This window comes from Myotis yumanensis, unplaced genomic scaffold (genome assembly GCF_028538775.1).
Source record: "Myotis yumanensis isolate MYYU_CA2020_CCGP unplaced genomic scaffold, mMyoYum1.0.hap1 SCAF_13, whole genome shotgun sequence".
NCBI lineage: Eukaryota > Metazoa > Chordata > Mammalia > Chiroptera > Vespertilionidae > Myotis > Myotis yumanensis.
The window spans coordinates 16537146-16564478 of NW_027223764.1; the positions used below are offsets into that span (position 1 = coordinate 16537146).

The 27333-nt window shown below is 47.6% G+C and overlaps 1 protein-coding gene across 2 annotated transcripts in view; it reads right to left on the reverse strand.

Annotated features, from left to right (window-relative positions):
• Positions 1-1074: 1074 nt before the first annotated feature.
• PDCD11 (programmed cell death 11) overlaps positions 1075-27333 on the reverse strand; it is a 40002-nt gene continuing 13743 nt past the window's right edge. Inside the window, exons 10-36 of one of the 2 annotated variants that reach the window (XM_070432358.1) lie at positions 26648-26772; positions 26383-26443; positions 25682-25828; positions 24154-24405; positions 23542-23676; positions 22795-22989; positions 19858-20028; positions 18665-18884; positions 17723-17872; positions 17383-17498; positions 15656-16197; positions 14733-14795; positions 12759-12867; positions 11326-11415; positions 11031-11133; positions 10436-10613; positions 8570-8626; positions 7579-7701; positions 6665-6787; positions 5944-6256; positions 5608-5724; positions 4509-4658; positions 4057-4304; positions 3229-3397; positions 2740-2893; positions 2170-2335; positions 1075-1425 (exon numbers count right to left, since the gene is read on the reverse strand). In XM_070432358.1, coding sequence (XP_070288459.1) covers positions 1254-1425; positions 2170-2335; positions 2740-2893; positions 3229-3397; positions 4057-4304; positions 4509-4658; positions 5608-5724; positions 5944-6256; positions 6665-6787; positions 7579-7701; positions 8570-8626; positions 10436-10613; positions 11031-11133; positions 11326-11415; positions 12759-12867; positions 14733-14795; positions 15656-16197; positions 17383-17498; positions 17723-17872; positions 18665-18884; positions 19858-20028; positions 22795-22989; positions 23542-23676; positions 24154-24405; positions 25682-25828; positions 26383-26443; positions 26648-26772 — 4449 coding nt within the window. In that variant the 3' untranslated portion in view covers positions 1075-1253. Of the gene's footprint in view, positions 1426-2169; positions 2336-2739; positions 2894-3228; positions 3398-4056; positions 4308-4508; positions 4659-5607; positions 5725-5943; positions 6257-6664; positions 6788-7578; positions 7702-8569; positions 8627-10435; positions 10614-11030; positions 11134-11325; positions 11416-12758; positions 12868-14732; positions 14796-15655; positions 16198-17382; positions 17499-17722; positions 17873-18664; positions 18885-19857; positions 20029-22794; positions 22990-23541; positions 23677-24153; positions 24406-25681; positions 25829-26382; positions 26444-26647; positions 26773-27333 lie in introns of both variants that reach the window. The other variant, XM_070432357.1, reaches the window with a different exon arrangement.

Below are 27333 nucleotides of genomic sequence, written 5' to 3' on the forward strand. Positions count from 1 at the left end.
TGGGGCTGATGACCCCTTAGCAGCTGGATTCAGGTATCTCACTTGATCTGGCGGAACAGAGGGAGCCTAGTCTCCCCTGGAGGGAAGCTCAGCTTTAATTTCTTGGGTCAGAAGATCCTGCACTCAGTAGGGAAGACTAGCTCTCATAGCCCAGCCCTGGCTCCTCCTCCCTCCCACGCTCACCTTGCCCGATTGCCTCCATCACCTCGGAAACCTTTGATGCCCTCCCTTGTCCTGGCCCTGCTTCCTGGCACATGACTCAGTCATTGCCCATGGAAAAGCTCCCTAGCTCTCGGGACATTTAAAACTCTGCCAAAGAAAATGATTCACTCTCTTAAGACCAAGCCAAAAAAGAACTGGCTTTAACAACTAGCTGGGTCTGTGCTGGCCTCCAAGATCCCTGGACCGTACGAGATCATTACTTATCAAATGATGCAGAGAGACTGTCTTTCTGGGAATTTTATGAGGGAGGCCTGGGCCCATCATATCACCTCTCCCTCAGGACTCAAGGAATAACCATCAAGTCAGTCAATGCCCTGCGCCCAGCAATCATTCTCCCAGAGGAGCTAGAAGGGGGCTCTCCCCAGAGCCACACAGCACACCAGTGTAGGTCCTCACCGAGACTCCTGCCTGCCAGGCAGCATACGACATACATGCTCTCACTTCATCCACAAAACCCTGCAAGGTAGGACTTTTTAGCCGCATTATACAATGAGACACCCATTTGGAGAGGCTGGGTCACCTGGCCCTGTTGGGCTGAGAGGTGACATCACCAGGTGGCTTTCCTCTCAGGTGCCTCAATTTTCCTTCCTGGGCTCTATCTTTGTCCTTCCATCCCAACTCACAGCCTCCACAAAAGGGTACAAGGCTGAGCTGAGGCTAACAGAATGCCCAGAGACTCCAGGATCTAAAGGAGGGGCCTACTTCCTGGACCCTGCTGACCCCCCTGACTATACCAAGAGCCTGCCAGGGCCAAAGATGGTCAGGAGTCAGCCGTCCTGCTGCTGGGAACTCCCATGAAGGAGAAACCGGAGCAGTCTCAGAAAAGGAGAAAAATGCAATTGGTACTTGAAACAAAGTAAAAAAAGGAATTTATAAGAAACGCCTTTTTATCCTCAGGATTGTCCCAAAGTTGCTGCAGAAAAAGCAGCATATAAATAGAGACCCCAGGCAACACAGTTGCCAACTGCCGGGTGCCTGAGGTTTGGGTGGGCTGGGCCCTGCGGCAGGGGCTGTCCGGAGCCAGCCTGCAGCTAGTCCTCCAACACGGAGCTCTTAGCCTCCACGTAGTCCAGGGCCTTCGCCTTCACTGCCTGCACGTCCTTCTCGGTGCCGTGTTGCTTCTCATAGTCCAGGTAGCGCTTGAAGAAGAATTTCATTCGCTTGGGGGCCAGACTCAGGTGAATGACGCGCTCGAAGATGTCCCTGTGAGGAGGGCAGGGCAGCGTTTGCCTCTCGGTCCCCCGCCACTCGACTCCTGGCTAACCTTCCCCACTTGCTCTCAGGCTCTGGAGCAGGCCCTCTGTCACCCAGCACTCCCACTTCTAGCTTCATTTTTACTACCATCATCCACTCCCATCATGTCCACTGGGAGAGCGAGAGAATACCACCCTTCCCGTCCAGGTGAGCAGACAGACACCCAGAAATGTTAAAGGACTTACTGGCCTAAAGTCACACAGTAAATCAGGACAAAGCTACTGGGAGGGAACACACATGAGACACGCATCTGTGAGAAAAGCTCTGCTTAAAGCTCACTGGTGGGCTGAGGGGAGGCACTAGTTCTTTCTGGAACTTGTCTACCCATCTCCAATCCTCCCTGCCTGTGGGGATGCTGGCGGACAACAGTGAGTTATGCCTGTGAACATTCTCTACAGTGAGAGTCAGGTACAGTGTTAATTATGAGGGAAACCCAAGTCTCCGGACCCCAGGAGAGTGGCCAGCCTACCTCCCACCCAAGGTTCCAGATACCGACCAGAGGCTGGCCCGAGGCAGGAAAAGACGTTGGAAAAGTGAATGCCATAGGACCTGCCGTGTCAGGTCAAAGCTGTTTTTCCAGACAGAGTAAGACAACTGGGGATGCTGGAGCTGCTGTGGGTGCTAAAGTCATCTGCTCGGCCAATGTCCCCAACCCCCACGGGGAATTCAGCCCGGTCTGTCTGCCCCTCTCACCGGACTTCCTTCTGGCTGCCATGCTTGATGGTCATGTCGATGTAGACCGACCACACATCCGTGCGCTTTGGGTAGGTGCTCAGCGTGTTCTCAAAAATAGCCTTGGCCCGCTCTGCATCCCCCAGCTGGAACTCCAGCTGGGCGAACTTGGAGATCACATCCACGTCTGCAGGGAGAGGACACTCAGGCACACAAACAGGCAGAGCCCGCACCACAACACAATGTGCCACAGGGACTGAGTCTGACTCCTGACTCCCTGCTCGTGTCCCAAGACACAGGTAGCGACAAGAGGGTCAGTGGGGTAGATCAGGGCCACATACACAGGTGGGCACTGCCCTATGACTCCCACCGCAGACACCCTACTCTCCGGGCGCAAGGGCAACAGAATTAGTGCTAACTGCAACACGCATTACATGCATGAGCATACAATCAATAGAGACAGACAGGTATGTAACCGCCACGAGGCTTCCTGCCACCACCCTCAGATGAGGGGACCCATAACCCCTGTGCCCAGAAGTGGGCGAGCCCAATGTGCTCAGGAATCGGGCCGAAAGTGGGCTGGGCACTCACGCTCTTTTTGAGGCAGGCACTCGAGGGCTCGCTGCATCACACGGTGACTGGCCCCAGCCTGGCCCCTCCGCAGAAGGAAGGCCCCATATTTGACCCAGACAGCTTTCTCCTGCCGGAAACGCTTCAGCATCCGGTTGTAGAGTTCACCAGCTTCCTGTGGGAAAGACCAGGCAAGCTGGGGAAGGTGATGCGACAGAGGGGGGCAACAATAAAGACGGGCAGCTCCCCTGGGAGAAGCCAGACGGGCTCACAGATGCCAACTGCTACGCAGGCCCAATTCTAGCTACTGAGGGGAGGGCAGGCTCCCAGAGATGAGGAGGCCTGACAAGATGGAGTCTCCCTACTAATCCTATGGCACACAGAGGTCTTAAGACTAGAACAGGATCCAGAACATGGGGATTCTTCCCTGCTGCCTCCGTGACCCCGAGGAGACAGGTTCTGAGTGGCTGGGGACCCTCTGGCAGCAGGCCACCAGGCCCAGACTCCTACCTGGAACTTCTCTGACTTGGTGTAGATGTCAGCCAGCTGGAGAAAGACCTTGAGAGGCTCATTGTATTGCACAGCCCGCTCGAAGACCTTGGTCAGTGACTCCTGAGACCCGTACATGTTCTCGAGGTTCAGCAGTGCCACCCACACGTTCAGCTTCTCCTGCTCCTCTCTGGAGGGAGAGCAGTCGGTGCATGAGCTCCATCATCTCAGCCCAAAGAGCCCTTCACTCCACTCCGGGGATGTCGACTGGAACTCTATCCTCCTCCTCCCCAGGCTGCAACCATGTCCTCAGCTCCCGCCCTCAAGCGCAGGCCCTGAGAGGCCCTGTCCCACTGCAGTTCACAGCAGCAGGAAGCCCCACCCTGACTGCGGGGCCAGAGGCTCCCAGACGGAGGCTCTACCTCCATTCCCAGGAAGGAAGCCTACCAGGTCTCAATCAGGCTGAGGTCTGAGCTGGAAGGAGCAGAATCTCTGGTCTGCTTCTCTCCCCAGACTAAGAGAATGAAAGTAAAGGTTCACCACTCCTCCTTCATCAGCCTCAGGGCACTCACTCTACCCTCTGCCTGGAAAATGGCCACATGCAGAGTTTTCACCCTGTGTTCCCTATTCTACTTCTGCTCCAAGTTGGGCACATTATTTAAGTCTCCAACTTAACAGTGAAAAGGACTATAAATTTTAGATGAGCAGATCTATTTCACAGACGGCACATCTGAGAGTCCGGGAACCCCAGGTGGCAGCCACTCCAACTGCTGTCAGACTGCAACCTGGGGAGACAAGGCCCTTCCTGTCCAAAGGCCCCTCCCTAAAGCAGGGAGACGAAGCCCAGACCTGAAGGAGATGGTCTTGAGTGCCCTCTCGGCCACGGCCCGGGCCTTCTCGATCTCTGTGGCCTGCAGGTGGAAGGCCATGTACTGCAGCCACAGGATGGAGCTGTTGGGGGAGCTCAGCACCAATCGGTCAAAATCATCTGCTGACTCTGGCTGTCGCCCAGGGTCCATCAGCGCCTCCTCCATGCGGGACAGCTCTTTCTCTGCCTTCTGCTTCTCCAGCTCCCTTTCCTTCTTGCTTTTCTTCTTCTGCTATGAAAGGCCAAAACAAGTGAGTAATTAGCTCCTCAGACCCTGGGCAGGTCTGTGATAGAAGCCAAGAGTCGGCAGGGCAATCCCCAAGTCTATAAATACTCCCTAGCCCGAGACCGCCCCACCCTGCCAGAAGAGACACCCACAGGCTAGGACAGACACAGGAGACTGGCACCAAGGGGTCCCTGCAAAATACGACACCGTGGTCTGCTGTGGCTTCTCGTCTTCCTCGCTGTCTGAGCTCTCTCTTCGAGGTGGCAAGGCCGGGGTCAGAGATTCTAGCCCCACGTCCCAAACGAAGCCGGAAGACAGCTGCAGCCGGGGCACCTCTGCTGGCCTGGTCTGCTTTCCCTGGAGGAGCATGGAGGTGTGTGAGGAAGGCACTCGGCTCAGGCTGCTCCCTGTTCCCCAGCCCCATCTCGCCCGGAGGAGCAGGACTCCCACCACGCCCTCCTCCCAGGGCCAAACCCAGTCCACCCAGTAAATTTATAGTAGTGACAAAAAACTTCCTTTGCAAATAAATTCATTTGGGTGACACATTTTTAAATATATGTGTGCATATACATGTGTGTCACACACATATAAAATAACACATGTATAAAATAACAGTCAAGCTAGGACGGACATGATAAATGTTCTGAGGGTGGCAGAGACCTGATAGCTAAAGTCTGGGAAGCCAAGGCGGGTAGCGTGGCTGAGCGGTCTAAAGTCTGGGAAGCCCTTCCATACCCAGTCCTCAGTTCAAGTAGCACTGTTCTGACTTTTCAGAGGGGAACTCGAGCTCAGGAACACCACGCCGCCTCTTTACCTGCCCACCCCACTAATCTAATTCAGTTCCACCTAATAAATTAGAATTTAATCTGATTACAATTTATTTTATGCAACACACTCTATGGGTAAGGCAGGGTCCCTATTCCCCAGGGAGCTGATGACCAACTAAAGAAACCAGCAGCCCCATCTCTTCATATCTTACAGGAAACAAGAAAGAGGATGGCCAGAACCGGTTTGGCTCAGTGGATAGAGCGTTGGCCTGCGGACTGAAAGGTCCCAGGTTCGATTCCGGTCAAGGGCATGTACCTGGGTTGTGGGCACATCCCCAGTAGGAGATGTGCAGGAGGCAGCTGGTCGATGTTTCTCTCTCATCGATGTTTCTAACTCTCTATCTCTCTCCCTTCTGATCTGTAAAAAATCAATAAAATATATTAAAAAAAAAAAAAAAAGAAAGAGGATGATGCCAAAAAGAACCCAGCTCTTCGGCAGGAGTCCAGGTCTCCCCTCCCCAGAGCAGCCTCCCCCTCACCTTGGGCAGCACACTGATCTCTTCCATCTCCTCTTCTCCTTCCCGATAATACACTTCAACTCCACTGTCGTCCTCCTCGGCCGGAGCAGCCTTCTTCTGCTTCTTGTTTGCCCTTTCCTGAGACGAAGGCAGGAAAATGCCGAGCCGCCCCACTTGCCCAGGAGCACTCTTGGACAGCCCAGGGCAATGCTCCCCCTGCCCCTCCTGGCACTACCCAGTACCCAGCCTCCAAACTCACACTAATCTGGGTCCGAGAGAAGGCCAGGCAGCTGCCCCCGGGCTTCTGAATCGCTCTCCTTGTCATACGTGGGGAGGCCATCCTCCCTGGGGACGTACCTGCTCACTTGCTGACTCCCGATGTGGCCGCTTGCCCTGCTTCTCTGCGTGTGGTTTCTGGGGCTCTTTCTTCTCTTTGCTAGGCAGCTGGGCCTCCTCCTGCCCCTTCTGGTTCTGCTTCTCCTTCCTTTTCTGGTTCTTCTTCTTCTTCTTCTCCTTCTCTTCTTTTCCTTTGTGGTCTCTCTCCTCTACCTCTACTTGCTTCTCCCCTTGCTTTAGAGGTGACAGTCCTGGGGAGGCAGGAAACACGTCGGGCTTCCCAGTGTCGCTGGGGAGGAACGACAGTTCAACCAGGTTCTTCTGGTGGTTCACGCTGCGACAGGAAGAGAGGGAGGGCGGACAGTGAAGGCAACAGAAGAGGACACGGCACAGCAGGCAGCCAGGCCGTCCTCTCCTCATCGACCCACAGTTTTCTGGGCCCTGCCCCACCCATCTTGCAATCCATTTAGTATGGTTAGGAACGATTTGCACGTTTCCCAGGCTTAGTAGTGAAACACAGGAGGCAGCTGTGATGTTCCCCTACTTTGTCCCCAACAACAGGTGCCTCTGAAGAGAAATGTCTCCACATCTGCTTTTAAGAGCAGAGGGAGAAAGTTCCAGACAAAGGGGCTTCGTTCATCAGAACATTGCACCCACCACTACTCAAGCCGTCCTGTCTGTTTACTCTAAATCTCCTCCCAGAGAAAGGGCTGAAGGGGGTGGGAGGGAAGAAGGCACCTACCTTAGGACCTTGGCTGTGAGCAGCTTCCCTTCGGGGAGGTATCTCTCATAAAGGGCTTTCTCAGACGGGCTGTGCTGGGAGACACGTGGATACTGGGCCAATCCCACCACTGAGGGGCCAAGGCTGACAGGAGAGAGACGAGGGTCCTCTGGTCACAAATACAACAACAAGAGTCCCACCACCCAAGTTGTGACCAGGATTTAGGACAGACATAAGTTCCTGGCATTCAAAAGGACCCAGAGGGCTTTGTAAACTGGAAAAAATTATCAAGCACAATGAACATGTGATCGCAGGGTACTTTTCACCCCACACCAGGGCATCACAATATATAGAAAGACAAGAAAAAAATGAGGAAACCTAATAGCAGAGAAGGCTGTAATAGCTGGTGGTTGTGAACATTATATGATTTCAAAGAACATTTACAAATAGTGATCAAACACTAAGTCAAAGAAAATCTGCATGTACTTAAAACTGACATGCCATATGCTTTGTCCAAAACACCAAATAACAATAAGTCAAAACTTTTTTAAAGTAAAAAGAAAAAACAACTTAGAATTTAAAAGACTGATGGATCCCGGCTGGCAAGGCTCTGTGGTTGAATGTCGACCTATGAACCAGGAGGTCATGGTTCAATTCCTGGTCAGGGCACATGCCCAGGTTGTGGGCTCGATCCCTAGTGTGGGGCGGGCAGGGGGCAGCTGATGAATGACTCTCTCTCATCATTGATGTTTCTATCTCTCTTTCTCCCTTCCTTCTTCTCTGAACTCAATAAAAATATATTTTTAAAAAATAAATAGAATCTCCTTCTTCATATTCCCTTCAGAGAAGGTGACGAGGAATGCAGCGGACTGCAGGCCAGGACAGGCCCGGGGAGGGCACTGGCCTGGCCACACCCCAGGCTCCACTCCACTCACCCAAGGAGCACGCCGTGTGACTGCACGGACTTCACATAGCCCCTCAGGAGCTGCCCCTCCTGAACATCCTGGATGGAGTTAATCTCGGGATCCGGTACTTTGCTTTTCGTCTCTGGGTTTGTCCTAAAGGAATAAAAGGCTTACATACACATACCTCTAATCCCCTTTCCTCCATCCTCCCCCCTCACCTGGATACAAACTTGTTATGTACAAAGAATGACTCTGGACCTGCCAATAAGTCCAATAAGATAGAGAGCAGTGATTTTCAGCCTTTTTCATCTTATGGCACACATAAACTAATTACTAAAATTCTGCGGCACACTAAAAAATACGGTTTTTGGCTGATCTGAAAAAAATAGGTATGATTTTGATTCATTCACAGCAGACAGCTATTTATTGTGTTGGCTACTGTCATTTCTAAACTGACAATCTAAGGGAAAAGAGGCCAGTGCCCCTGACTGGTCAGGTATTGCATGTCTTAAAATTTCTAGCGAAACACCAATTGAAAATCGCCGACACAGAGCACAGCCCTACTCTCTCCTGAAGTCCTGTCAGCCAGGGACACATGGCTGTGAGCTGGCTGACACAGGGAGACGCTGACCAAGCCTCAAACCTAAAGCCTTGGCCTTATCAACATCCATTTCTAACCATGGAGCAAGCTGACCTCAGGCCAATCCACTTGATGACACACTCACTTCTACTATGGGATCCTGGGGGCTAAGTCATCTCCCTCACCAGGGCTACCATCTGGCGACCTTAATACCCACATGTGGATGTGTGAACCCTTCCCTGGAAACAAGAGCCTAGCAGACAGGTTCTTCTAGCAATCTGAATGTGCTCGGCTTTTCGGGGTAAGAATAGGGCAAGCTCTACAGTGGACGATCAGAGAAGAAAGTGGGAAGCCCAATGACTAGATCAGATCCATGGGGCCCTGCCCTCTTCAGTGCTCTAAGTGGTCCTCCTGCTCTTGTCCCAAAACACAGAAACCCACCTGGACGATCGCAGCGACAAAGTCAATACCTCGTCTGCAGTGGACAGGACATAACACCTGGAATGAGAGCAAACGAGAAGGGAATACTGACATTTGAGCATCTCAGGAGATAGCACAGGGCCTCAGTGTCCTCTGCACAGGCTGACCAACAGGCCAGAGCGAGGAGACAGGAGGCCTGGGCTCTGTGCTTCCTTCTGTTGAAAACCTGCTGAGGGACTCCAGACAAGTCCTGTCACTTCTCTGAGCCTCAGTTTACTAGTCTGTCAGGTAAAAATAACACTATCCCCTCTTCTTACCCAAAAAGGTGTGAGAGAAGAAAACAAGAGGAGACACGTAAGCCCTCTGGCAGACGCAGTCTTATAGCGAGTATTTAGGAGATGAGAGCAGCCCTTTGTCAGGTCCTGGGAGTGTGTGACTCAGTGAAGAAACAGCAGCAACAGGAACTGTGAGGAGGGGATGACCTAGGACTGTGCAGACTCAGGCAGCCAGGCAGGAAGGTCGGAACGGGGAGGCTCCCAGGAGGTAAGCAGGGTTTCCAAACATATGGCAGTTCGTTAAAATGGCAATTCACTCTAGCCAGTTTGGCTCAGTGGATAGAGCGTCAGCCCGTGGAATGGAGTCGCGGGTTCGATTCGGGTCAAGGGCACAAACCTCGGTTGCAGACTCAATCCCTGGCCCTGGTCAGGGCATGTGTTAGAGGCAACCAATCGATGTGCCTCTCACGTCAATGTTTCCCTCTCTCTGTCTCTCCCCCTCCCTTACACTCTCTCTAAAAATTAATGGAAAAAATATCCTTGGGTGAGAATTAACAAAAAAAGACCCAAAAATATAAAATGGCAATTAGTAGCCTGAAGTCACAAAGTATAGAATCTTAGCAGTAGAAAGGATCTCAGCAACGGTACAGTCCAAATTTTCCTGGTGACAGGCGTCTGCGTTTTATAACACGGCATCATAACCCCTAAAGCAGGAGAGGACCTGGAGGGATCGTCTCCTTTACGTAATTAATTTACTATCCACATTTGACGAATGGAGGAATTATAACTGAATGTTACTAAATAAATCTATTTAGCTGTGGCTATAAATAAACCTATTTAAAATAAATATTTCGCTGAAGCTCACACCCCCATTTTGTTAGCCTTAAGAGACAGAAAGCAGAGATGATCGGGATTTCTCTCTGACTCCCTTTTGTCCTCCCAGGCCTTGGATATTTTTGTGCTGTTCAGCTCTAATCAATGGTTGAGAAGCCAGGCAGGTGCTGATGGCTTGAGATAGGAAAGAGCAGTTGTATTTAGTGTAAATGGGGATATAAACTAACACAATCTTTTTGAAGGGCACTTAGGCAAAATATATAACATCATTTGACCCATTTTACTTCTAGGGATTTATTTCACAGATATACTTACACCAGCATTGAAACATATGCAAAGATATTTACTTCAACATTATTGTTCATCAGCAGGAAAATTTTTTAAATAAATTATGACAAAAAACACATGACAGAATACTAAAAATATGTTAAAAATAAGGTAAAAGAACAAGGTTGATTTAGACATATTAGCCTGGGAAAAGAAAAACATCATGAGAAGCTGCTATTAGAAAAAAGCAAGTTGCAGAAAAGTATATAAATAAAATTTTATTATATAAAGGGAAATTATACCTATATATGTGTGAAAGACTTGAAAGACAAAGACCAAAATACGTAATGGTGAAAAGTTGCAGAGAAAAAAAAGAAGCCACATAAGTTTTCATTTTCTATTCAATTTTTTTTCTGGTACATAATCATGTATTACGTCTATAATTAAAAAACAAAAAAACAAACACCGCAATCCCACAAAGAGCTGAAAAGAGGAAGAAAACAGAGCCAACCTGACGATCTTCTCCGGGGTGAAGTCTTCCAGGGGCGCCTCTGAATAGGAGTCGCTCACGTGAAATATGCTGACTCTTCCAATCCTCCCGAAGGGGAAGGAGACAGTCAGCCCCTTGTTGGGGGTCACCTTCACCACTCGGCCCATGGCCACTTCCCCCTTTTCAAGCTTGTGAGGACCTGGAGGGAGAAGGAACCTGACTCAGGGAAGAGGAAATGAGCCAAGAAAGAAGGTGGAATGCTCACCAACCACCGGCTGGGGAGTAAGCTACCCAGACTTTGGCTGGGACCAGAACGATCATGAAGACCCAGATTACATGCCATGTAGTCAAGGATCCCAGGGCTATGTAGTAGACAACCCTTTCTGAGACCTAATGAAACCAACTGTGTAGGTAAAGGTGACTCAGACAGCAGTTGAGTAACACAGGCCAGAGAGTAAAACTCCAGGAAAATAGTTACAAGAAGGGACCAAGCACATGAAGCTTTCTGAGGACTCTAATACCCAAGGCACCGTTCAACCTGGGCAATAACAGAAGACCCCTTCCCACTCCTTTCCACCCCCTCCCTTCCTGACCAGGTACCATTTCATCACCACACCTATGAGTGAGAGACACAAGAAGGCCTTCGAGGAATCTGGACCAACCACGGTGGCCTTCAGGGCCTGGCCAATTTGGAACTTCTTATCTGGATGTTTCAGAACCTGGAAGGACAAGAAAACTCCTCATGTTTGAAGAAAGGTCTATCATTTATCCAAACCACATAGCATTAAGTCTCCAAAGCAAGTGTCCTCCAAACCAATCCTTGAATCTTTGTACCTACTATGAACACACAGCAGACACCGAGCCAAGCTTAAGGCGCCTGAGGATCTCTCCAGGGATCTCGAGCAACTGACCTTAAAGCTAAGAGAAATGAGCAACATGGGAATTCTTCCCCGGATGTCTGGAGCAATCTCCACCTCGAGCCATTTCTTAATCACGTTGTACTGAGGAGAAAAAACAGGAGGAGAAATGGAATGAAACAAATACAAGCATTTCTTTTTTAACCTTCATTAAAATATCATCTCCTAAAATCACAGGGTTGAAAGGACTCTAATCCTACATTGTTCCAAAGGACAGAAATCCACTCCAACATCCTATTGCCCAAGCTCAACTTCTACTTCTCATAGGTTTCACTCAGAGTCTCGCTCAGAGCCTGCGCCAGCCCAGCAGGATGTGCTTCCCTCTTGGTGCTCAGCAAAAAAGACCCTGGAGAGGCTCTCAAGCATCAGGACCACCTCCCCTGACCTCCGCAGCCTCCACAGAGCTCAGATGAGCCCAGTGACTATTAAGCAGCTTCAATGTCTTATTTCTAGATCAGTTTAGATCTTGATCCTTTACTATTTACACAGTCTTCTAAACACACATCCCAACATTCAAGTCAATCTAACAAAACATCTATCAAGCAGCCATTATGCACATGGCATGATAGTGATAAATCAAGGCCAGGCCCTGCCTTCAAAGAGATGACAGTCTACAGAGAATAAATCAATTGAAAGTATGCAAATAACTAGAGCAGCAAGCATCATGAAGAAAGTACAATATGCTATGGGAATATATAGGAGAAATCAGTAATAAGGGAGGATTATCTGTGCTGGAGCCTGAAGGATTACAGGCAATAGGAATGGAGGGCACTCCAGGTATAGAATACAAATAAAGGTAAGAAGGGAAAGAGGTAGAGGCGGTTTTCAACTCGACTGGTACACCAGATTGGTGAGATCAGATTGTGAAGAGCCTTAAGGCATGTGGGGTTTATGAAGGTCTACAACAGGCAAACAAAGGGGTCAGCACCAGTGATATGCTCAGACAGATACTTATAGAAGAATCTGGCAACAATGAAGGAGCTATTCCTCAAGGTCAAGCCCAGTCCACCTTTCTCTCCAATATATCCCAACCAGTATAATTCTCACTGATCTCTCCCCTTTTTTGAACTCCCGCTCCACTTGGGGTTAGAACACACTATCTGTCACCCAATTACATATCGTTTTGCATCACATCTGCTTTACAAAAGGCCAGAATCTAAAGTCCAATCTCGCATTCATTTTAAACCTTGCTCTATCGTGTATTTTTCTTTGCATTTTGTACAATTAATCTATAAACATGTTGAACTGTTGCTTCATAAGCTGTAAATTTAGCTCCTCGATTAGGCCAGAAAGTTTTCCAGGAGCAAGGCCTATCATCTCCCATGAACCACCACGGTAGCAAAGCCTAGTGCTAATGGCCCCTCTCCAGCTTCTCCGTTTCTTCTGAGAAAAGGATGGCATCACATTGTAAGGCATGCACTACTCACCTTCTTCAAGAAGCAAGTCACGGTCTGACCAGCCTGGTACTGTTTAATCTTCTCCAAAGGGCTAACAGAGTGAGTGTTGAGAGCAGCATGGCCATCCTTCTCCAGCACACTGTTTGCAGAAAGGCAATGGAAAGAGTAAACCAAACCCTGGCTTAAAAACACCTCCCCCAACTGGCCATGGACAGATTATATAGGATTACCCCAACTCATACACACCCTCCACACCCCCATTTCTCTCCTTACAGGGGAAGGTTCACAATACTTGCATGACAGCTAATCTTTTCCATTTCACTCACATAGGTGTGAGCAAGCTATACAGTAGGTATCCTACAATAATCTTTATAATTTTAGGAAACAAACGTATTTTAATTATTTCTTAATACTTAGCTATTGCTTTATACTTAGCAGAACTGCTTCCACAAATAAGCTCTCACTGAATGTGACAACACTCTCATGTGTGAATGAGTCAGGGTAGATATTATTAAACTCATTTAATGCTACTGAAGCAGAAGGTGAAGTCAGGCTCTGACTCAAAAGTCCAGGGCTTTGTCCCCTATGCTACCTTGCCAATATCACTTTCCTGATTCTCTTTCTTCTCAGAAGAGCAACAGGAAAATGTGGTCTGAAAGTTATCAGTCTACAATTTACTTCAAAGGAGTCATAAAACGCCCTTAGCCAGTTTGGCTCAGTGGATAGAGCGTTGGCCTGTGGACTGAAAGGTCCCAGGTTTGATTCTGGCCAAGGGCATAAGCCCAGATTGCGAGCTCGATCCCCAGTATGGGGCGTGTAGGAGGCAGCCGATCAATGATTCTTTCTCATCATTGATGTTTTTCTCTACCTCTCCCTTCCTCTCTGAAATCAATAAAAATATATGTGTGTGTGTGTGTGTGTGTCTGAAACCAGATATTAAACAAATAGGAATTATGTGCTCTACCAAATCTCAATGCTCTGGAAGTAAAGGGCTTACTTTGAAGTTCTAAGAGTGTTCTTAGCATCTGGAACTCAATGTTTCAGGAATATTTACCTCAGATACAAGCCTTCTCAGAAATATTCCACTTCTATTCTGATCATCTCAGGACACGGACCAAACCTCACCCCTGAGAGTTACTTAAGAGGCCCTTCCACAATAACCCTAAGTCTCCAGAGCCATTTGCACAGCCATGAACCTAGCTTCATTCACTGATGGCCTATCGATTCTGAATGGCTGTGTTTTGTTTTAATGTAAGAAGCAGAAGCAGATAGGCCCATGGATCAAAATGCTTAAGATCTTCTGAAAAAATTATCCCAAACTGCACCCACCACTACATGGAACTACCATTTACTTCTTCTCCACCTAGAATCCCCCCCTAGAACTCCCCTCTGTAGAATCCACTAGAGCAGTGATGGCGAACCTTTTGAGCTCGGCGTGTCAGCATTTTGAAAAACCCTAACTTAACTCTGGTGCCGTGTCACATATAGAAATTTTTTGATATTTGCGACCATAGTAAAACAAAGATTTATATTTTTGATATTTATTTTATATGTTTAAATGCTATTTAACAAAGAAAAATTAACCAAAAAAATGAGTTCGTGTGTCACCTCTGACACGCGTGTCATAGGTTCACCATCACTGCACTAGAGCATGACCTAAAATTCCAGTCACCAAACAGTAGTCTTCACTCAGAGAACAGATATTCTTGGCTAGGTGTTGTTTATTTAGGGAATTGGGTCGAGAGCAAAAATTATTTCTTTTTGTTACATGCCTACAAACAGAACCGCTATCAAGCCTTTAAATGATACTTAAGCCCTGAATACAGTTTTTACATTAAATTTCAGATTAACCTCACAAAATAGCTGTCTGAGAGCCAAATATCCTAACTAGAGAATAAGTCAACCTGGATAGAGAGGCAAAGTCAGTCACAACCCTAGGTCCCGGGTTCCTATTTCCAAGGCCCAGAGCTCTTCCCAGGAGACCATGCTACTGGTTCCCCTCACCTTGGCCGCACACTCAGCTCCGGGATGGTTCGGATAAACCTGGGATGACTTATTGGGAGAAACCTGGGAATACAAATAAGGTCAAATCATTTCTCTTTTCTCTGTAACACCATACTCTGGAGATCAGTTTCTTTCTACTCCCCACCAAGCCAAGCTTAAAAAACCACCTGCTCCACTGCCACACCACCCATGGGTGACGTGTCGGGCCTGCAGGTTCCCATTCTCATCCTGTGCGGTACATGTTAAGGAGCCAGCTCATCCGATCTTTTAGGATTGTCATATGAAACCCTGAAAAGAATTTTCCTTATAGACTATCTACTCCAACTCCTTCATTCTGAAAATTAGGAAATTGAGGTCTAGAGAGAATAAATGGCTTAGTAAAGATTCCACAGTTACTGAAATTACTATGCAAGTTATTAGCTAGAAGTTGAAGTCTTTTTTTGCTTTCCTTATTATAGCAAGGATTTCTGCTACAATAACATATTGTGACAAGATTTAAAGTAAATGAATATAACTAATGGATGCAGGGCGGGATGAATTATAATAACTGCTGATGCTAGGCACGATACGTACTAGCTGCTCTCTCAGTCTTCACAACATCCTTACAAGGTAGTCACTACCCTTACTCTCACTTTACAAATTAAGAAAATAAAACTCAGAGAGTGAAGTATCTACTTATCTCCTGGACACATAATCTTAAATGGTAAGTCTGAAACTAGATCTGATTCTAGACCGATGCTCCTGACCACTATACCATTAAAATTTTAAAAAGGCATATAAAAGGATTCTTTGGTGAATGTTTTTGTTAACTGAAAAAAAAAATCTGATTCCTATGCAACTTTTGGAAACCTACCTGTTTCCATTCCTTCTCCCACAATTACAATCTTCCCCCCGAAACCGCTCATCCCCAAAAGCCTCCATACTTGGACGTCTTCACGTCTCGCCCTCCAATCACACGGGCAGTGACCTTCTTCCCAACCTTCAGCCTGGCAGTAGGAGATGTGCCCTCTGGAACGTCATCTAGAATGTGGGAGGCATGGATACAGCCAATGATGCCATTTTCCAGGGTCACAACCACATGGGTGGGCTTAATGGACTTGACAGTCCCCGTGACCATGTCCCCAATGGAGAGGGTGTGCTTCTTTTTAGTCCCTACAACCATGGACGGATCCCCTTCATCATCCTCGTCGACCGTCTCAGAGTCCTTCCGGGTCTGTCTCATTGTCCTCTTAGCAGCTGGTCCCTCAACAGCCAAAAGAAGGCCAGTCACTCCGGGTTCCGTGGTCTTGAGAGTTAGGGAGACACCCTGTCCCACTTGCAACTTCTCCGAGTCAAAGCGGAATGTGTCATTGAGATGAGAGGTCAGAGAGAAAGCTGCCAGGTGGCCAGTCTCGACCAAGGAAGCAACGGCAAAGGACTCCTCCAAGTGCTGCACAATCGCCTGGTGTTCACTGCCTTTCTTCAGCTGGAAAACAGAGGAAACCCACCATTCCCACTTCGTACAGAGCACAGGACCTGTTCATCACCCACCGGGCTATAATACAGTGGGTGGGGCTGGGAAGAGCCTGGAGTCCAGGGACCCAAGGCTAGATCAGAATCATCTGGCGTTAGCTTCTGTTTTACCCTAGAACTAGTGGAATCAGCAGGTGATTTCTACTTATTCTCCAGTTCTAAGACACTGGCTCCTACTCTCTTAGTTCTACAGCTCTCCCCCAATTTTTTACTTTTTCACTCAACAAATAGAGTCACTCCTAAGAGCTTACTATGTGCAAGCCATTCAGTCTATCTTGCCCCCAAATCCAAACTGTGCTCATGTCCAAACTGTGCATCCAAGTGCACCAGCTTCACTTGGATAAAATGGAACAAGGACCTGCAAAGACACTTACTGAGGGGTTAGTATTGCTTTCTATTTCTCTTTGTCTTTCAAAGTCTCAAACTTACAAGTAACTAGAGGTTAAGGATTATATGTATGTAATTCTCTGCACCATACCCTACGCAACTGGGTGCTTAAAACTTTAGACAATGACCAAATATATGTCATCCAGAGAAAAATACTACTAATTTTGAGATTTTCCTTGAACCCATTCTTCTCTCACACAAAAGTATCAGAAGAGGGTGTCGATGAGCAGCCTGGAGGTCAGAACTACCCACAGACATGTTTTGTTTGGGTCATACGATGTTTTTAAAACATGGTTTTCAACCTTTCCCACTCTTATTTCAAATAAAAATCCAAATTCTGCCTTCTCTTTATTTATATTTTAAAAAATCAGAGACAGCAACACCAGACCCAGATGTTCCCACCTGACAACAACCAAATAGAAACGAATGGTCTCTGTCCCTCAGCGGGCTGCAGGCTGTCAGCACTTACTGCTACCACTCCCTATAACCCACCCACCTGGCTCACTTCCCTCATTTACATAACCTGCTTGGCCCTTAAAACAGGTGACCATAAAACTTATCATCTGAACCCGAAAGTCTGAGCTATTAATAACTACACGGGGATGAAAGGTATAAACTGGGTGGGAATGATGCAGATAAATCCACCCTACCTCCAAGCATTTGTGTCAGAATCCCGGAACAAAGTATGTGGGATTGAAGGGGCATATAATGCCTTCAAAATCATGGAAATGAAAGTCATCAGCAAGCTTACCTTTTTAGCTTTCCTATTCACCAAATCGTGGCAAAGGGAAACATGTACTTCCAACTTCAACATGTCAACATTCAAGATCACAGCCTTCTTTTTCTGCCCAGATTCCACCTCCTGCCCTACAGTGCAGAACCAAACACAACATGATCACCCCCTGGAGCAGGGGGGAGGGAGACAGCATCTCTCCAAGAGCCCTGCTGTCCGTTGTCCTGATTGCATACCACAAGTTTCTACCGCATCAGCTCATCTACCCTATATATTTGGAAATTCTGAATCCAGGAGAGGAAGCAAGGGGCAAAGGGTTTCCCTCACCAACCATGGTGGGCAAAACCGAAGCACTCACCTGCCCGATGGTATTTGCTGGCTCTCAGGACCAGACCAGGCACTGGGCCCTCACTGAACACCACAGAGCCATCTTCCAACACCTCTTGCACCTCTAGGTCAAGGACCATCCCTGGGGTCATCTCAGCCAGCGTCTGGATCAACACAGAGTCTACCAGAGACCCAAAGGAAACAGGAATTAGCAAGCAGAAACATTCTTAACATTCTTTTCCTTCAGAAATGTGCTACTACAGAGCGACAGTGGAGTGCTGGAACCACAGTGAAGGTAAAATCACTTTTAGTAAAATTGTCCCATACCCATGAAAAGTCCTATCATAAAGGGAGACACCTCTGCCTCTTGCTAATCCTACCTGGCCACGATTCATGAATATAGCCAGCAAATGCCAGTAACACATGCTTTCCTTTGGTTTCTGAATTTTCATTCTTTCTATTTAGAATCTACCCTCTCAAGCTTCTTATTCCTGAATCCCGAAAAGGGTTCCAACAATCTGACACAATGGTTCAAAGCTTAGGAGGGTCGGAATAACCCCTCACAAAGTGTTCTAGCGGGTCCCTTTCCAGTTTATCATCCACTATATATTTGTTGAAAACGGAACAAAAAGTGAAGAGGTAAATGGATTCACAACACATGCAAACCTGAGGCCACAGAACTAAGGAAAATTTTGGCTCTGGACTGGGCAGGAACACAGGGGGACTTCTGGGATGCTGGTAATGAACTTTACCTGAAGCTGGGTGGTGGTTAAACAGGGGTGTTGATTTTATACACATTTACTGAGCTGTACCCTAAAGGATTTGTGCACTTTATGTCATACACCCATTTTGAAAAGTTTACCAAAAATTTTTTCAGTATCTGGGAAGCCCAACTTTTCAGGGAACAGACGGGCATAAGTTATAAGACATGCTCTCCATCCCTGACCCTCAACCTCTTCCCTCCTGCTCCCACCTCGGTTGCTCATGAGGCTGCGCACGCCCTGCCGCTCCTCCAGGCACTGGCTCAGGAGGAGGAGGCTGGTGGTAGCCAGGTCTCCCAGAGTGCAGTCCGACAGCCGCAGCGACAGCAGCATCCGCTGCTTCTCCTCGTCCACGTTGGTCACCTTTGCAACCACCGTCTGCCCCTCGACGAAGTGGTCACTTGTGGAGGTCACAAATTTGTCACTCATGATCTAAAAGGAATGGGCAGAAAATTTAAAAAGGAAAAGAAGTCTCTATTAAGACAATCCAGTTAATGTACCCAGAAAGGAGTCTGAGAGATGGGGAGGGCACATAGGACCCAGGACATTGCCCCCGGCCCTCTGAGTGCAGCTCCACTGCCCTTCCATAAAAACAGGAGAGGCCCAGGCTGCTCAACACAACCTCCCGGAGAGCATCCAGCCAAGAAGGCACATCAGGGGCAAGCCAGGGTGCCCCCACGCTGCCCATGTCTCTAACATCCAATGACAGCCCTCCTCCCTTCACTATGTATGTTTCTGGGGTCCACCCCTCTGCTCCCATTTTTTAAACTGTTCTGGCAGGAGATGCAAATGTGATTTTCCCAGACAAAATAACAGAAAGACAAATCTATGGAAGGGAAGAAATATTTACGAATTATCTGTGGCAGAAATGAGCTACAAGCCATATGCTCATCACTGTGTTACACGGACTCTGGTAAGACTCCTCCCCGCTCTGGCTCAGTTTATTCAGCAGGCCTGAGGGGTTCAACCACGGGATCCCTAGGATTCTTTTCCAGTTAGAAAAGTTTAAAATTCAAAGACATGGTGGTTAAGGATGGGGATAATGCCAAGGGTATTCTGGTACCATAACACCTCAAAAACCCCAGCAGGCTGTAACACCTGTACTCGGCTGCTCAGGAAAATTGATTTCCCCGACTAACATGCCGAGAGTATAAAAACAAGTTCAGTATCCTTACACTGGATACTGGGCCTCTGCCCATCTACCCACTGCTGTGAAGTGAAAGGTATTCCTTCCTCCAGGAGGACACAGCTGGGCAATAGGAGCCCGGACTGAACCTGAGCCCCGCTCCCAGAGCCAAGCGCCTCCATGCCATGGCCCTGAAAATCTTTCAAGGGAATGTCTTGCTCCTTCCCATCAACCCCAGGTTCCATGACCCTGTGCCCTTGCGCATGGAGCTGAACTTACAGCTTTGGGGGCCAGTCCGCTAAGGCCTGAGGGGAACTGGACGAACACACCGTAGTCCTTGATGCTCTTCACAAAGCCAATGAGCAGCATTCCAGGATGGATTTCTGAGAAGGTCTTGGGATCCTGGCCTCCCTCTACTGTGGAGACCAAAGCTGGCTTCCTACAAAGGAGCTAGTGGTGCTTCATCAAGGAATATTCCAGAAAGGGCAGATGAAATATCCGTCTTTCCCATCCTTCTCCCCTATGCGCCCTCCGCTACTAGCGTGATTCTCTATGTGTGCAGACCAGCAGCAGCAACAGCACCTGGAACTTGTTAGAAATGCAAATTCTTAAGCGTCACCCCAGACCTAGGAATCAGAAACTCTGAGGGGGACCCAGCAAGCTGTCTGAACAGGCTCTCCACATGATTCTGATGCCGTCAAGTTTGAGCATCCCGGGAGACCAAGATGGCGGCGTAGGTAAACACCGGAGACCGCTGCCGCAAACAACCATTTCAAAAATACAACTAAAAGACTGAACGGACATCACCCAGAACCACAGGAAGGCTGGCTGAAGAGAGACTCTACAACTAGAAGGAAAGAGAACAGCAAATCGAGGCTCAGAGGCGGCGCAGTGTGGAAAATACAAAGGTACCGAGGTGCGCGCGCAAAGCGGGCTGGTGGCTGAGGGCGCGGTTGTCGTTTTCGGTCGGGAGTGAGTCTCAGACTCTGGGCTCCAGATCCGGGCGAGTCTCTAGGGACCCAGACTCAAACGGGAGAAGCGGGATTATCCGGCATCAGTTGGAACCTGAGGGCAGCTTTCTCTCCGAGGTTTGCAGTGGCTGCCGGGGTTCTGAGAAGCAGAGCCTCTGGGAACGGGACTGAGCGTGGCCATAACTGCTCCCTCCGCCCGCCCTGTTGATCCCGCCCCGCCCAAAGCCTGCGCACAGCCATTTGCCGATCGCCTCAGGCAAAGGCTGGATTAGCGCCTCCCCAGAAGGCAGACGTTTTCCATACAGCTGATTCCTACAGCCAGCCGGCCTGGGGGTCAAATCCCTCTAGTGTTAACTACAACAATTAAGGCTTGGCTAGAACAAGACTGCGCACAGAGACCACAAGGGGGTGCACCAAGAAAGCATAAAAGATGCGGAGACAAAGAAACATGACAGAAATGGAGGATATGGAGCTAAGAATCGCAATTTTGAGGGCTTGCCATAAATTTGTGCAGAGCCTCACGAAAACTAATGAGACCCTCGATGCTACGATAAAGAAATTAGAAAGTAAGCATACACGGACTGAAATAAAGAATATTATACCCAATAGCAGACCAGAGGAGTACAAGAATCAAACCAAAGATTCGACAAAAAACACCCAATTGGAAAAGCAAAATGAAAAAAGAATCCGAAAGTGTGAAGATAGTGTAAGGAGCCTCTGGGACAGCTTTAAGCGGTCTAATATCAGAGTCATTGGAGTGCCAGAAGATGAGAGACAGCAAGATATTGAAAACCTATTTCAAGAAATAATGGCAGAAAACTTCCCCCACCTGGAGAAAGAAATGGACTTACAGGTCCAAGAAGCGCAGAGAACCCCAAACAAAAGGAATCCAAAGAGGACCACACCAAGACACATCATCATTAAAATGCCAAGAGCAAAAGACAAAGAGAAAATCTTAAAAGCAGCAAGAGAAAGAGGCTCAATTACCTACAAGGGAATACCCATACGACTGTCAGCTGATTTCTCAACAGAAACTTTGCAGGCCAGAAGGGAATGGCAAGAAATATTCAAAGTGCTGAATACCAAGAACCTACAACCAAGATTACTTTATCCAGCAAAGCTATCATTCAGAATTGAAGGTCAGATAAAGAGCTTCACAGATAAGGAAAAGCTAAAGGAGTTCATCACCGCCAAACCAGTATTATATGAAATGCTGAAAGGTATCCTTTAAGAAGAGGAAGAAGAAGAAAAAGGTAAAGATACAAATTATGAACAACAAACATGCATCTATCAACAAATGAATCTAAGAATCAAGTGAATAAATAACCTGATGTACAGAATGAACTGGTGATTATAATAGAATCAGGGACATAGAAAGGGAATAGACTGACTATTCTTGGGGGAAAAAGGGGTGTGGGAGATTCGGGAAGTGACTGGACAAAAATCATGCACCTATGGATGAACACAGTGGGTGGGGAGTGAGGGTGGAGGGTGGGGTGGGAGCTGGAAGGAGGGGAGTTATGGGGGGAAAAAAGAGGAACAAATGTAATAATCTGAACAATAAAGATTTAATTAAAAAAAAAAAAAAAAAAAGTTTGAGCATCCCTGTGCTATTCTTCTCCTTAACTCGCCTCCAGATTACTGGGGGAGACCAAAATGGGAATGGCTCTTTCCTGTGGCTTGGCAGCTAGACTGGCCATGACACAATTCTCCACCGACCTCACACTAACCACCCTACCTCACCTCCTCTGCCTCGCTTCACCTCAAGCAGATTTTATGTTCTGTGAAAAAAGAGGCAATGTTCTCCTTCAAAACACCCATCCCAAGGTCAAAGGGAATATTCTGAGCCCCAAATCCCTTTGGGGGGAGGGGAAAAAAGATGGACAGCAACTACCTTAATTATTCCAACTCAAGTGCCCTGCCAAGGCCAGTGAGATACTGGAAATACCCCGCTGGGCATGGCAGGCCACACTGCCTCCTCCACCCCTGGACTCCCACTTCGCCCTGACCACCAGCATTTGCAGGCAGGATTGGCACCCTACTCTTACTTTCCACCAGGGAAATACAGGGAAAGTGCAGGCTTGTTCACTGGTTTGGTTTTATGGAAGTATTTCTGTAGTCAAATGGCCTACTTTTTCCATGGAGTTTCCAGCTAAGAGCACAGCCCAACCCAGTTTCCCCCCCGAGAGTACCCATGTCCTCCCCCACAACCTTCCATGGCTCCCCAGATACCAGTAAAGGATACAACATGTCCCTCACTCTGACTCAGACACAGGACTCTGTGAAGGGTGTCACCAGCCTGGAGCCAGTGATGTAACAGGGGGCCATTGGCGACGTGGTCTGACAGATGCGACGTGGGAAGGAAAGCAGGGATGTTGTGGGGCAGGACAGTCACCTCCAGCCCGTCCTTAGTCTTCTCTAAAACCTTCACATCCACCAACTACCAGGGAAGAAAGACAAAAAAACAGCACTTGTCTTGTGCACAGAGAGCAGCCTCGTCTGGGCCAGGCAGCGATCAGAGGCATCAAATTCCAGCACCAGGAACCATAGAAAGGTCAAGATCAGAGAAGCTGTGTTCCACACCCCACACCATTATCCCCAAAGACCCAGGAAGCCCGCACACGCACATGCACACACATCAGGACCCATTTGTGTGATATCATTCCTCTCCCAAGTCCCTCCTCAGGGTCCCAGAGCAAAGACAGTCTTGCAGGACGGCCCTAGAGACCAGAGAGGAAAGAAGGCAGCAGTACAAGGCCAAAAAGCCACACCATGACACAACTTTCCTTTCCTGGACAGCTTCCATTTGCTCTGAGACAAAGGAAAAAACATATGAGGTTCTCCCACAAAAACCTCAATTTCCTCTGGCCCCAGGATCTTAGCTAACTACCTCAATCTTTCCCCTCCAGCGGTTTCAGTATCCCATGTGTCAGTGGCACCCTGCTCTCAGCAACCAGAAACTAGAATAACTTGTCTGGAGAAGTCTGGGTACCTGCCCAACGTTAACGGCTTTTCTTTTCTTCTGACTTTGTCCCACATGCTCTTTCTTTGGGTCACTCAACAGCCTGAAGGACAAGAGCATCCTCTCTTTGGATGGCTCACAGTTCAGCACCGCAACCTTCACCACCTGGAGAGAAACCACACCTGGTTGGCTAACTCCTCCCAACGGGCCTGTCTGGACCTGGAGAGAGGCCCTCCACCAGCGCTGCAGGGGCCTTGGGAGAGCCACCCAGGTCCTAGATCAGTTCAGAACGCAGTGAAAAGAGCTATACAGAACACCCCCCGAGTCAGCTTTTGGGTAAAGAAGACATGAATAAATCTTTGGTATAACCCCAAGTTTTAAAAAATTATTTTTCCCAGACAGACCCAGGTTCACTGGTTTTATGGCACTGCCCCCTGGTGGTCCATTCGTTTGCCAGCATCCAATGAAGCCCCTTGAGGGTTTCTCTCTGTTCTGTTCCCATCTCCTACACCAAGCTGGCTCAGGCCCAGTGCCCCACATGCTCTTTTCCTCATCCCTTAAAAAATAGTTCTCCATGCTACTCCTTTAAATCTGTGTTCATGGGGTCACTAAGGGTAGGGGCCCGCCAGGGAAGAGTATTACCTGGCCAGTGTAAAAGACCCTCTCTGGGTCAGGGACATACTCAGCACTGAGCTCATGCTTGGGTACCAGTCCCTGCACATCATTGTAGAACTTGACAATGCAGCCGTAGTCCTTGACCCTGAGGATGAAGCCATGTGTCTGCAGACCAGGCTTAGTGTCGTCATAACAGGTAATGGCAGGTAGTTTGGACTCAACCAGGGTTTTCTTCAGGGTCATCATCAGCTTCTTGGCTTCAGGGTCACAAAGCAAAACCTAGGGAAAGGATACTGGCTGTCATCAAGTTACCAGTTATCAAGAGAGCTGGTCTCTGCAACCCCTGAACCCAAAGGCCATGGTCGTTCCTAAGAACCTTCTCTCTCTTTCCCTATAATAATCTCAGCTGCAGACCCTCCCTGGTTCCTGTTGACTATCTAAGGAGTAATCATCTCTATTTCAAATGTACTTCCTCCGATAAGCTCCCTCCTGGAACTGTAGCAACACTCATCATCTCACTGCACCTTCAGAGTCCCGTGTCAGTTACTTCTACCTGCCTTAGCTACTTCCTAGACCACTAGCATCTTGTCTGATTGAATAACTGAACCAATTTACCATCTCAATACTACTATATATTAGCTAGAAACTAAGACTGAGAGTCCAACCAACTCTCATCCTTCAGAAAACCATCTCCTTAAGGGCAGAGAAATTCCTCCACTTCTAAGCCTCCTGACCCCACAACTATAAAACATTGTGCCAATGGGTAATCAATCGCTTTGTTGACTCAATGGTAATGAAATAAAATGAAAACACTGTAATGAAATAAAATGAAAATAAGTAATGGAATAAAATGAAAACAATGAAAAGTACTGTGTACTATCACATTTAATCTTTTTTAACTTTGTGAAGCTTCTCTTGGGATTCAAGCCTTTGAAATTCAAGCCATTTAATTTTGTGAAACTTGGGATTCAAGCCTTTGTAATAAACCACTCAGTTTTGACAGTCTGGGCTGGGCTACGTCTGTGCCTGACACACCCCTTGTTCCTCCTCAACCTTCCAAATCCTACCATCCTTTCTAATTCAAGCCCCACCTCTGCTATAAAGCGCGAATACATTACTGTTACATAGAGCTAAATTTGAAAACTGTTCTGCCATTTATTAGCTGTGTGACTTTCGGCAAAATATTTGGCTTTCCTAAACTTTAATTTCCCCACCTGCAAAATGAAGGTAACAATACTTACTTTACAGGGTTGTTTTAAAGATTAAATGAAATAATAAATTTCATGTCCCTAGAACAGCAACTGGCACAAAATACATGTTATATGGTAGCTGCTAATGCTATCATCAATGATTCTTGCTGTCCCAGCCCACCCTTACCTCCCCTTGCTGAGATATAATCACAGAACAGAAAGCCAGTTTTCCCTTCCCAATGCCAGGCACAACACTGCAGACATTACATGGTCATTTTGTGGAAAAGGGCAAAAACTTCATCTGAAAAGCATTGCTCTCTTCCCATATGGCCAAAACCCCAACAGACACCCATCAGAAGGCTCACCCGGCATGTGACTTCGTCCCCGATGTGGTACTTCTTCTCTGGATTCTTCATCGGGATGTCGGCCAGGTGCATGGGAGGTACCAAGCCCCTGATCTGCTCACTCACCTTCACCAACATCCCATATGGCTTTATGGTCAGCACTGTGCCCTAGGGAGTAACAAGAAAAGATGCCACGCCTCAAGAATGATCTTTCCTCCACCTCTTACAACAAAGCATATCACACCTCTTTCAAAGACCAGGCTCCTGAGTTAACTGGGTCTCGGTCTCTCTCTCTTTCTCTCTCTCTCTCTCCCCCTCTGAAATCAATAAAAGTATATTTTTTAAAAAGTGGACACAGTTAAAAGATAAAATAAAATAAAGGGGAGCTGCTCAAATGGAACAGGAGAGGCAACTGGAAATGGCTTCTTACCCATATCCCCGGTAGCTCAATAATCACAGAACTAACTTTTGACCGGGTCTAATAAACACTGTTAAATTCCAGGGTTTTGACCTACTGCTTCTGTAGTTGGGTGGCATTAGTAAGACTTTACCTTGAAATAAATGATGAGTTACCCAAGGGAAGAAAAAGAAATTCCAGTTAGCAGGCAGAAGCAAGGAATGTGACTTTAAATGTGTTCACATGAGGACAAATAGCTGACGGTTAACCTGTGAAATAAACAATGTCTGAAGCTGGACGAATATCTATATGCTTGAGATCTTACCTTTACCAATGCCCCAGGTTTGATGTCATGATATCCAAGGAACTGAGCTTCAATAATAGACCTAGAACAAAAGGAAAATACAAGATTAAATAAACTAGAGCAGAGGTTACCTAAAATTCAGGGCTACTAAAATCATGTGGGCAACAAAGGAACCTTCACCAAGCAAGGCCAGGAGAAAATGTGAATGCATAGAACATACCTCTACACTGCCCCTCCCCCCCCCCCGCCCCCCCCCTCCCCCACTCCCTGTGCTGATGACACTTACGTCCGCAGAGAGAGCAAAGCCAGTTCGTCCATTTGGCTGTAGTTGATGATTCGACACTTGTGAGTGTTTCCTGGCTTGAAGGCTTCAGGATTGAAGGTTTTCTTAGAATCAGAGAGATGGCTGAGCTACAAAATACCAAGTGATTAAGGACAAGCAAGAGACAATAGATCTGAGGCAACCAGATATTAAAACATACCAAGATGACCACACATTTATCACCTATCATAAAAATAGTACTCTGGCCCTAGCTGGTTTGGCTCAGTGGATAGTGTTGGCCCACGGATTGAAGGGTCCCAGGATTGATTCCAGTCAAGGGCACATGCCCGGGTTGTGGGCTCAATTCCCCAGTGGGGGCATGCAGGAGGCAGCTGATCAATGATTCTCTCTCACTGAAGTTTCCGTTTCTCTCTCCCTTTCCCTTTCTCTCTGAAATCAATAATAAATAAAAAAATAACATAAAATAGTACTCTGATCACCTATTAAAACAATTCCTCTAACTGAAAAGCTGTTCTTTACCCTTGCAGTGTCCATGTCAGAGACTAGTCTAGATCATGGATAAGTTACAGCTCACAGGCTGTGCCTATTTGTATAAACTAAAGCTTTATTGGAACACAGCCATGCCCATTCATGTACATAGTGTTTATGGCTGCTTCCAGGCTGTAACAGAGTTGAGTAGTTAGGACAGG